Source organism: Sorex fumeus, unplaced genomic scaffold (genome assembly GCF_029834395.1).
Source record: "Sorex fumeus unplaced genomic scaffold, SorFum_2.1 ptg000063l, whole genome shotgun sequence".
NCBI lineage: Eukaryota > Metazoa > Chordata > Mammalia > Eulipotyphla > Soricidae > Sorex > Sorex fumeus.
Window position 1 is genome coordinate 77,068,510 of NW_026606120.1, and position 12,121 is coordinate 77,080,630.

At 48.2% G+C, this 12,121-nt stretch overlaps 1 protein-coding gene across 2 annotated transcripts; it reads left to right on the top strand.

The window, feature by feature from the left end:
- Nucleotides 1-26: 26 nt before the first annotated feature.
- On the top strand, nt 27-6,644 carry CFAP97D1 (CFAP97 domain containing 1). Of its 2 annotated transcripts, XM_056126841.1 has the most exons (7): nt 27-224; nt 1,710-1,851; nt 2,639-2,709; nt 2,956-3,074; nt 5,317-5,440; nt 5,985-6,041; nt 6,526-6,644. In XM_056126841.1, exons 2-6 carry the CDS (start codon nt 1,728-1,730, stop codon nt 6,039-6,041), a joined length of 495 nt encoding a protein of 164 aa, XP_055982816.1. In that variant the 5' UTR covers nt 27-224; nt 1,710-1,727; the 3' UTR covers nt 6,526-6,644. The 2 variants fall into 2 exon arrangements, with proteins under 2 accessions (XP_055982816.1, XP_055982817.1); XM_056126842.1 differs by lacking the exon at nt 27-224 and having other exon boundaries at nt 1,614-1,851.
- The last annotated feature ends 5,477 nt before the right edge of the window (nt 6,645-12,121 follow it).

Consider the following 12,121-nt stretch of genomic DNA (forward strand, 5'->3'; position numbering starts at 1 on the left):
GGCGCCCGCGGACGCCGAGGTTTTCTTCCTTCGGAATCGTTCTACACCAGGAAGGGCTATCGCTTCATGGGGCCAGTACTAGGCGCAGTCCCAATCCCAAGGGTCATTTCTTTCGCTTGTGGACACCCGGGTTCCAGCTGGGAGCGCTGATCCCTTCTATGACGACCTCTCTCCTGGTCTTCACCACCCCTGGAGCTAGTCACAAACACGCTGTCCCCGTGGAGGTCAGATCTCCCGAATGGAAAGGTGCATTTTCCAGGACCCCCTACTCTTGGGGTCCTTACTCAGGTCTAAGTTTGAGAAGCCCAACCAAATCAGGGGCACCTTTCTTTCCACCTTCATTCAGAATCTCAATTTGCTTCACTCTGTGCGGCCAGGCTTGGGATTCTGACCCCGAAGCAATTACTTAACCCCTCCAGCCTGCGTGCTTTGGAGAGAAAGGAAAGCGTTTAACAAGGACCCCTAATTCCCAGGGCTATTTGAAAGATCAGATGGATGTGACAACCCAGGAACAAACCGGCAGCTGCTGAGCACTCAAAGTATTGAGTCCCTTTCCATCAGCAAATGTGTTGAGAATAAAAACATTATTTTTGAAATATGTACTCCTGTAACCGTGTACTTTTGTGGACTATTAAAGTCCATTGCCAAAAAATGAAAGCACCAAATGTACGCCAATGAAGCATGTCAGATTCTTCACATTGATATTTCATGCTGTTGGTTATTTGCACACAGCTCAGTGCCAATGACCTTCCAGAGCTCGGGGATTACTCCCTGCTCTGCACTCAGGGATTGTTCCTGAGTGCAGGAACAATCAGGGTTTGGGGGGCCATACGGAATGTTGGGGATTGAACACCAGGTCAGCTACATGCAAGGCCAACACCCTGCCCACTCACTATCCTATTGCTCCAGGTCCCTGACCTTTCTCCATTGTAAAACTAAGAACTTGCTTCTGGAACAGAAGTGGATCCCAAGGGTCACAGTAAAGAGAAAACTGCGTGGAGGCTTTCCGCTTTGAAGGACTCACTAAGCCCCCACTAGGGACAGAACGCACAGGAGAACAGGAGCCTTTGCAGCCCTTGCTGGAGCAGCTGTAATACCTTGAGAAGACACTGGGTGTCAGCAGCCTCTCACTGAGGAGCCATCAGGAGTAAGACTGTCCACGTAGTCCCCCCCAGAGCCCTCTGCCCTCCAACACGCACACAGTTTCCCTGGGTGACCCCCACCCTCACTAGCCAAGAGCAAATATAGTCCCCAGCATCCCAGCTCTGACACTAACTTGCCAAGTGCTGTTTTGAGCTTCATTTTCCTGCATCTGCAAAATGAACAAATCGACAAACTGTGATCATTCAGGTCCTTTTTTACTGCCTCTCAAACCTGGCCTCCCATGACTTAGCTTCTAGTCCAGGGCACCTAACAAGGCTAGACTGCAGGTCCCGCTACGGCCTTTCCCACACACCTTCCCTACTCCCCCTTCCTCCCACGACCATTACCTCCGTCAGGCTGGTGTTCCCGGGAGGTGGGGAAGCTTCCCTCATCTTGATGTGGGCCTGGCTTACTTCCAAGGAGAAGTGCAGAGTTACCTGGGCATGCCCTGCTGCTCCTCCGCCCTCCCTGAGCTCTGTCCCTGATGTCATAACTATGTCACTATGACAACTCAGCATGGAGGCCTCTCAGTGCCTCACCAAGGAACTGCAATCTCACTTCTGAAGGGAGTCTAGGAGGAGAAGATGAACAGTTCCCTGGATTACCTAGCCTACCCTGTCATCGTCTCAAACCATCGACAGACCACAGCCTTCAGAAAGAAGTTGGACTTTGGCCACTACATATTTCACAAAAATAGGATACAGATAGGTAAGTGGGCCACTGGGCCAGGCATGCGGGGGCCACCTGCAAGTCACCCGACCCTCACCTGGCCAGGTGTCAGTTTCACTACTGTGAATGGTTTAAAGCTGAGGGGAAAGAAGGGAGGATTCCCCTGCTGAGAGGCAGGAGGCCCTGTGGGAAAAGGGGTGGGGGGCCCTTTCTTTGGGTTCAAAGAAACTTTTTCTGCAAATTTCACTTTTTCTAGCCCTGTTGTCAGTTTGAGAAATTAAAGTTCCTTAACTGAATTGAGGTCACAATGGAAAATGGCTCAAAATAGTATTGGTGGTTTTTTTTTTATGAGAAATTGCATGTATTTTATCTATTTTGTTTTGGGGGGGTCACACCTGGCGATGCATTAGGAATTGCTCCTGGTTGCGGTGCTCAGTGGATTAGATGGGATGCCAGGGATTGAACCCAGTTGACGGCGTGCAAGACAAACACCCTGTCCGCTGTGCTCTTTCTCTGGTCCCATGTTTATTTGCTTTTAACATTGTGGTTTAGTTTGGGGTCCATCCACACCTAATAGTGCTTAGGGGCAACTTCCAACTCAGTGATTGCTCCCCACAGAACTCAGGCACCTCAACATTGCTGGGACTCCAGCCCGGGGCTCCAGCGCACATAAGCTGTGCTCTAACCCTTGCCACGATCTTCCAGCTCCTCATCTGAAACTCTCTAAAGGAGTGATCAGTGGGGCTGCTGGCTAGACTGTGGCTGGGTTTCCTGAGGCTTCTGAGGGGACTCACGTCCCTAACCATCCTCTCCTGTCCTCATCCAGTGAAGCCCACCGTAGATACCAAGCCTCCGGCAGCACACACAAACCACATTCTGAAACTGAGCAAGATGCAGGTATGGTCCCCGCGTCTGCTGTGTCCTCTGGCCTCTATTCCGCTCCTCAGAGGCCCTTCCCAGAAGCTTGGCCATATCCAGCTACCCCAAAGATGCCTTCACACTCTTCCTCACCACCCCCTCCTACCCACCACGCTGCTCCCCCTCGGGCCTCAGTCTGCCCCCACTTTCCTACAGTGCCAGGGGCAGTGGGGCCCCGTGATTCCATATTTGATGTCACTCTGCTGGGGTGGGCTTTCTTACCAGTGTGAGCAAAAGAAAATCGACAAAATTGAATATGAAAACAAGCAACTGTGTCAGAAAATCGCCAATGCTCATCGCGGGCCTGCGCAGGTGGATTGTTGGAATGAGTATTTTTCCAAAAGGTTTGTTGCCTTTCATTTAAGGGGTGTTGGGTGTAACTTCCCCCTGGCTGGATTTCAGGGGGAGGTTTTCCTGGGAGGGGGAAGGGAGGCTGCAGAGGAGTTATCTTGAGGGCTAACCAAAGGCCACGTTAAGGGGGGGAGGGGGAAGGACTCACCAGAAGGGACCGTTTCTGGTGTTTAAAGAGCTAAGCTTTATTTTACTAAGAGACTTTCTGGCGTCCTATTTCAAGTTCATCCATTACAAGAAAACATAGTCGACTTTTGTAGAGTGAAGGCCTGAGCTGTAACTATGGGCAAAGAATTCTCAAAATCAGTTCCACATGTTTTTCCTAGCCCTTACCATGTGCTCAGCACTATAAATCTAGAGGAAAAACAGCTCTGTATTTCCTGCCCTTACAGAACTCAGGGTCACTGCTGGGAATGACTCCGCAGTGTGGTCAGGTTTAGTGCAAGGCAAGGGCTGGAGCAATAGCACAGCAGTAGGGCGTTTGCCTTGTGTGCCGCCAACCTGGCTGAGCCGGGTTCGATTCCTCCGCCCCCTCGGAGAGCCCAGCAAGCTACCGAGAGTATCTCATCTGCACAGCAAAAGCCTGGCAAGCTACCCATGACATATTCAATATGCCAAACACAGTAACAACAAGTCTCAAAATGGAGACCTTAGGAGGCCCGCTCAAGCAAACAGTGTTACCAGGGCAAGAAGGGGGGGGGGGGGGGTACGTGTTGGTAAGGTGGATGTCACCAGGACTTTCCTTTACTCTTGCATACAAGACCCTGAAAGTCGAAGCATGAACCTGATCTCTCAGCCTCTATGTGATTTACCCATTGCCAATGGTAAATTGGGTCTCAATCCTGTTTTCTAGAAACATCCTTGGGGAGTTTTTACAAAATTCTCAGACTTGAACCCCCCCCCACCTCCAAACCAAAGATGTAGAATCTTTTGTTTTGTGTTTTGGACCACACCTGGTAATGCTCAGGGGTTACTCCTGGCTCTGTGCTCAGGAATTATTCCTGGCAGTGCTTGGAGACCATATGGGATGCCAGGGACTGAACCTGCATGCAAGGCAAATGCCCTCCCCACTGGACTATGGCTCTGGTCCCAAAGATGTGGAATCTTGTCATGTGCAGTGGGACTGGGAACCACCAACCTAAGCTTTTTTCCAGTCTGGGCTTCTTGAGGATGATCTGGTCCCGACCAAGAGTTGGTGTGGGCTCCTGGGAATATATCCCAGAGAGGCAAAAACGTGTAGCCGAAGGGACATCTGCACTTGTCTGTTCATTGCAGCACTCTTTACAGTAGCCAGAAACTGGAAGAGACCTGAGTGCCCAAGAACAGATGACTGGTTAAAGAAACTTTGGTACATCTACACAATGGAGTACTATGTGGCTCTTAAAAGAGATGAAATCACGAACTTTACATACAAGTGGTACAATATGGAAAGTATCATGCTAAGCGAAATGAGTCAGAAAGAGAGGGATAGACATAGAAAGATAGCATTCATCTGGGGGATATAAAATAATAAAATATGAGATTAATACCCACAACACCAGGAGAATTACTCCATAACTTAGAGGCCAGCTGGGTATTCTAGGGGAAAGGACAATTCAGATGGAGAGGGGAACGCCAAGTGGAGGGTGTTTGGAGGATCCTCCCAGGAGGGGAGATGCAGGTTGAAAGTAGACTGGACTGAACATGTTCGCCACTCAATGCCTCTTTGGCTGATCACAGCGCCCAGGAGGAGAGAGAGAACAGGGGGGAATGCCCTGCCACAGTGGCAGGGGGGGATGGGGGGATGGGAGGATGGGGGGGAGGGATATTATCCTGGTGGTGGAAAATGGGCACTGGTGGAGGGATGGGTATTTGATCGTGGTATGACCGAGATCCAAGCACAAAATTTGTAAATCTATAACTGTACCTCATGTTGTTTCACTAATAAAAAAAAAAAAATAAAAAAAAAAAAAAAAAAGAGTTGGTGTGGGCTTAAAACCTCATACTTGGGGCTATAGCAATAGTCTAGCAGGAAAGGCATTTGTCTTACATGCAGCCAACCTGGGTTCAATCTCCAGCATCCCAGATGGCCCCCGAGGCCTGCCAGAATTGATTCCTGGGCACAGAGCCAGGAGTAACTTTTGAGCCAGGTGTACAACAAAAACAACAATAAAACCCTCATAGCCTCATCTCTCCTAACTCCATCCAAAAGGAGAATTTTACCCTGTGCCCATCATGGCATTGTGTGTTTTTCAGCTTAAACAGAGAAACAAGGAACCGGGAGTTAGTGAGAATCACTATGGAAAACCAGGGTATTCTGAAGAGGCTTGGTGATCGAAAACCCCACTACGACCGAAAGTCTGCTGAGCTAGATTGGCAGGTATGTGGGTCCATCCACACCGAGATGAAACTCCTTAAGCTGCAAGGGGGTGGTCATGGGAAAAGCAACCATCACTGTCAGGAACAGCAGCCACCAGCTAAAGCGCTCACTTCGGCAGCAGAGCCCATAGGCGCCAGCTTTGGGAAATAACCAATAGCCTCTTCCCTCGTTTCTTAATTAATTCCAAAAGGTACAGCCAGAGAGGATATGGGCAGATGACTGGTGTGGGCCACTGCAGTGTATTTAAAAACATCCACTCCTAATAGCACGGCGGGTAGGGTGTTTGCCTTGCACACGGCCAAACCAGGTTCAATTCCCAGCATCCCATATGGTCCCCTGAGCACCGCCAGGGGTAATTCCTGAGCACAGAGCCAGGAGTAACCCTGTGCATTGCCGGGTGTGACCCAAAAAGAAAAAAAAAACCGGGCTGGAGCAATAAAAACATCCATTCCCTGACCTTGGTCTATAAGCCTTTCCTAAGACAGCCTTAGAATTGAGAATTGCAACTTCCTTTAATACATCTTTGATTTTGTTTTACTTCTAGAACTCAAGACGCTACATCCGAAATACAACAACGTATCTTCTCGCCCAAGATGAATAGGTATGTCTGATGCAGCTGCTCTTTCATAGAAACCGGTGATCAGGGTTGTTTGCAAAGCCTCAAGAATCCTTATCGATGGAGACGGAGGGGCCCCATGAGTCAGGAACTGTTGTCCTTCTCTGTATTGACTGGCCCTTCATTCAGTCTCGTGGACTGCATTTCTCTCCCCTACAATGAGAAACGACTGTCCTTCGTCAGCAGCTTTGAGATATCCACGAATCTAAGGGGGAATAATTGGTTCTGTCAGACATGTAGAGGAGGTCTCATGGTTTCCATATGATGCCACAGTAGCATCATGTGTGTCTGCCACTATTCAGAAGTCCAATTGTTGTGGGCATTTTGTACTCCTTAACATCACTGCTGAGGGCTACCTGTGGTGTTTCTTTGCCTGGGGAGAAGGATAAATGGCTCAGGCTAACCTATGAACGGTTCTGTGTAATTGATGCCCTTCCCTTTCTCCCTCCCTCTTCTCTCTGAATACAAGATTACTCACCGTGGGAAAAGTTTCCAAGAGAAGTAATAGACTTTCTTAACTGCTTAGAATTTCAAGATATTCCTGGGTGGTTTTGATGTTCATTCTTAGGATACAACAATAAATCTTGCGACCAAAAAGAAAAAAAAAGAGTAAGTTTTATTTAAGGTACCCAAACACATTGAGTTATGGATCTGGGGAGATGGTACAGCAGGCAGGGCACTTGCCATCCATGCACACAACCTGGGCTTGATCCTTGGCATCCCATATGGTCCCCTGAGCACTGCCAGGAGTAATTCCTGACTGTCGAGCCAGGAGTGACCCCTGAGCATTGCCAGGTGGGACACCAAAACTGAAAAAAAAATTATAAACAAAACTGCCATGAGTGTTTGTGCACAAGTTCCTGCATGAAAATAAGTTTGTTTTGGCTGGAGTAAATATTGCAAAGCACAAGGGCTGGGTCAGAGGGCAAGTCCATTTTAAAAGAAAATACAATTTTTTAATTATAAAAAAAGGATCTATGAGGTCAGAGGGCAAGTCCATTTTAAAAGGAAATACAATTTTTTAATTATAAAAAAAGGAACTATGAAACTCTTTCTAGAATGGTAGCAGCATTTACACTTCCACCTGCACTGGCAAGTGTCCCCATTTCTCCCTGTCCTCACCAGCATCACCGTGTCCACTCTCAGCTCCTCTGATACGTCTAGTAACATCACTGATGTTTGTTTGTTTTCTTTGTCACCGGTGGTTTTAATGAAGAGTTTTCTCTAATGGTCAATGAACAGCCTTCACATGCTAATGGGCTGTCTTCTGTGAAATGTCTCTAAACATCTTTTACTCATTTTCACTTTCTTTTTTTGGCTTTTGGGATCACACCCAGCAATGCACAGGAGTTACTCCTGACTCTACACTCAAAAATCACTCCTGGCGGTGCTCAAGGGACCTTACGGGATGCTGGTGATCAAACCCGGGTTGGCCGTATGCAAGGCAAATGCCCTACCCACTGTACTATCACTCCAGCCCCTCTTTTGACCATTTCCTCTTAGAGATCACTCCTGTTAGGACTCAGGAACCATAGGGATGCGAGGGATCAAATCGGGGTTGGCCGAGTACAAGGCAAGCGCCTTACCCACTGTGCTATCACTCTAGCCCCTAAGCCCAGAGACTTCTTAAGCTTCTGTGCAAGGTATCACTGTCAGCCTGCCTGTGTGGCTTAGAGCTGGCAGAGTGGCTATGGCGTGTTTTGTTTTGTTTTAATTGGAGCCACACCCAGAAGTGCCTTGGCTCAGGCCATTCCCAATGATGCTCTGCCCAAAGGTGCAGATGCTCAGGGGACACTGTGGCTCCCCCCTGCAGTGCATACATTGTCGTGGGGGACTGCAGGTGACCTCAGGGCCTCCCACATACTAGACATCTGCTCTACCATTTGAATAATCTCCAGGGTCCTCATACTTTTTATCCATTCTATAATTTGTCTTTCATTCAGTTTTATAGTTTTATTTTTTATGGTGGGGGAACAGACCTGATGGTGCTCAGGGGAACGTAAGGGACCAGGGATTAAACCCAGGGCTCCTTGGGGCTGGAGTGATAGCACAGCGGGTAGGGCATTTGCCTTGCACGCTGCCAACCCGGATTTTATTCCCAACATCCCATATGGTCCCCTGAGCACTGCCAGGAGTCATTCCTGAGTGCATGAGCCAGGAGTAACCTCTGTGCAACGTTAAGTATGACCCAAAAAGCAAAACAAACAAACAAAGAAACTGGGTCTCCTGCATGCAAAGCATGAACTCCAGCCCTTTGAACTTTCTCCCCAACCCTAATCTTTTTATTGTCTTTTCTTTCTTTAAAAAAATTTTATGTTACTTATGTATTTCCTTTACATATACATTGAGCACCATATCAGATAGTATAACTTTTGCTTCCATCAAAAAATATACACAAAGAAAATCAAGAAGTGACAAACAGATGGCTCTATTGAATTCTATTTGGTGTGGAGGGGGTCCTAAGCAGAACTCAGGGGGCTCCAGGGTCGTGCCCATGGATATATAATCCAGTTATGCAGGTCTGACACTTGGCCCTGACAGAGCCTGGAGCTTGGAGTACCATGCAATTCCAGTTCCAGGGACAGAACTCGGGGATCCAGCATTATGGACAGTCTCCCCAACCCCTATTTCCTTAGTTTTACCTATTCTTTTGTTGTATTTTCCTTTCTTTTTTTGTTCTGTTTTGTTTGGGGACCACACCCAGTGTAGTTCAGGGCTTACTTCTGGCTCTGCACTCAGGAATCACTCCTGGCAGTGCTCAGGGGACCAGATGGGATAAAGGGGATCGAACCTGGGTTGGCCACGTGCAAGATAAGTGCCCTACTGGCTGTACTATCATTCTGGCACTGAGTTTTCTTTTCTCGGGTTACTTTCTGTTGGAAAAGCTTCCTACAGCCACTCCTTAAGACTAAGTCTTGGCAAATTCTGGCCATTTCTCTTCCTCTGAGAATGTCTTTCTCCCCCACCCCTGCACCCCAATTACTGATACACATGCAAGATGGAATGTGCTTTGTTTCTGGCCCTCACTAAGTGCTGTGTCCCCTTCTACATCACCTTTTCTGAAACCACAAGCCTGGCTTTGGAAAGTCAAGGTTGCGGGCTACTCTCTGAACTCAGGGGAAGAGTGGAGTGAGACACTGACCCCCACACCAGAGAGGGAGTAGCTTATTGGTTCTCAGATGTGTCACTCAGAATGGGCTTTGTGCACATGCTGCTCTATACTTCTAAAGTAAATCACCAACGGGTGTGGCACATATATCCTACGTGTGGCACACGTGATCCTAAGGTCTGGTGGCATAAACAACTTGTCCCTGGATAAGTGCATGCAAGATTCAATGTGCCATGTCTTCTATCATGTATGTGTTTGAAAGCGATGGCACAAGAATGATTGGCTGCTGTCTAATGTAGCTGGGCACTGCTGAGGGAGGAGCAATTACTTCACCTTCCTTAAACTTCCTTAAACAACACCCTGTGTCTCCTGCAGGGAGGGAAGTGTAGGGAAGGCTGAAGATCACTGGACAGAGGGGGGTCAAGAGGGTTAACTCCCTTGCTGGTTCTGCTCAATTGGCACTATTATGTCCTGAAAGATTAAAAGAAGAACCAGAGCATTGGTACAGCGGGTAGGGAACTTGCCTTGCACACAGTCAACCCGGGTTCAACATACGGCATCCCATATGGTCCTCCGAGCCACGCCAGAAGGAATTCCTGAGTGGAGAGGCAGGAGTATCCCATGAGCATCACTGGGTATGGCCCCCCCCAAAAAAACAAAAAGATCAAAAGCAAAGGCTAGACAAGGCCACAGTGATAGTGAGTAGGACATTTGCCTTGCACATGACTGACCCAGATATTCAACCTGTGGCATCCCAAATGGCGCCCCAAGCACCACCAGGGGTGATTCTTGAGTGCAGAGCCAGGAGTAAGCCCTGAGCATCGCTGGGCGTGACCCAGGAAAAGGAAAAAAAGGGGGGGGAGAGAGAGAGAGAGAGAGAGAACACATACAGGGGCTTAGGCACTTGCCTTGTACACCACTTACCTGGTTCAGATCCCTGATACTATATCTGGTCCCCCGGGCACTGCCAGGGATCAGTCCTAATCAGCTCCTGAGCAAGAGAGAGTATGGTACCACCCACCACAAAAAAAAAAAATCAAAAGCAGTGCTGACGTGCAGCAGGGGGATCAATTAGTAACATCTGCCAGGGAGACATGAATGGGTAGAAGGCGAGCACATGCCCCCACCCACCATCCAACCTAGTAAGTCCCAAGAATCCACACTTGATCTTGTAGACACAGATACCTGAGGCTGGAGGCCCATCGTGGAGGTGGGCACATCCTGAGTCTCCAACAAGGAGATACCTTGGTGTAGGAACCCAAAATGATATATATTTGGCAAAAAAAACACCAAAAATATATCTGTGTGTGTCTTAAAACACGTCCTGCTAGAAAAAGTGGGGCCACTTTTATGCATGCTCTACCAATCTATAACAAGTTTCCTTTCCTTTTTTTAAACAACACTTTTCTGCTTTTCACAAACAGCCGACGTGTTTACAAATGGCCCATCTCTGGAGTCCTAACCAGTCTGCTCGCACAGATTTAGTAGCTTACAAACAGCTGTAGGGATCGCTTGTCTTCAGTGGTGGGGAAGTCCTTCGACAGGAGCTAAAGCAGGCATTGCATTTTTCATGCCTTACTTCATGGTACACACGCAGAGAATTATGACCCTTTCATCTGAGCAGAGTGTAAGAATACTGAGTAAGAAGTAGAAAATGTCTGCTGAGTAGTATGAAAAAGGAAGTCAGCTGGTGGCTGACCACTGCCCTGCCCTTGGGAAGCTCCACCATGGTGCTTCCGGTGGGAGATTGTTCAAGAGTCATTTGAACTCAGCTGGTTTTTGCCTGTGAGCTAACTTTGGATCCAGTCTCTGTAAAATACACTTCACATGTGTCATTCACACCACCAGAGGCAGTTACCCTCCTCGCCCGGGTTCTCTGTGGAACTGTGAGATCCATTTCACTGGATATGAATACAGAATGAGGGGGCTGGAGAGATGGTACAGCGGGGAGGGCACTTGCCTTGCACGCAGCCAACCTGAGTTTGATCCTCGGCATCCCATATGGTCCCCCAAGTACCACCAGGAGTGATTCCTGAGCACAGAGCCAGGAGTAATTGCTGAGAGTATCCCAACAAACAAAACAAGAATCCAGAATGAGGGGCAGAGCATTAAGAGTACAACGCAGAGTGCTTGCCATGCATGCAGCTGACTTGAATTTGATCCCCAGCCTATCAGGAGTGATGCCTGAGCACAGAGCCAAGAGCAAGCCCTGAGCACTGCTAGGTGTGGCCTAAGAACAAACAAAAAAACAAATCCAGAATGTGTAGGCTGTACATGTCTGAGGTCCTGGGACTGCTCTTACACACAGAAAAAAGAAAAAGCATTCAGTACGTACTCTCTCTTCAAAGAGGACATCGCCCATTTGCTGGAAAGGTCTGAAGAACATGATCCTCTAGGAGCTAACACTGAATACAAATGTACATTCTGGCTATTATGAACACATCCCCACAAACCACTTAGTGGGTCACCTTGATTGTGGAACTGGAAGAATAAGGCGGTGTAGTACAATGATAATGGACCATCTCTGCTTTGAGGGAGACTCACCCACAAATGCTATACAGCTCTGTCATTCTATAAAGCTTCGGGAGCTGGTGGTTTTTCTCTGTCCTCGGCCTGTTTTTCTCATTTCTATAACAGGGAAAAGAACCACCTATCAGGGGCTCATGGTATTTGTCAATGCAATGCACACCAAGGTCTTGGGAGAGATCCCCTACAAAATAAAGACCAACACTGACTGGCTCTTAAGAAGAAACAAGGACCCGGAGCAATAGTACAGTGGGTAGGGCGTTAGGGCGTTTGCATTGCCTGAGGCCAACCCAGGTTCAATCCCAGCATCCCATATGGTCCCCCAAGCAATACCAGGAGTAATTCCTGAGCACAGAGCCAGGAGTAACCCCTGAGCATCACTGGGTAAGAGGAGGAGGAGGAGGAGGAGGGGGGGGGGGAGAAGGACTAG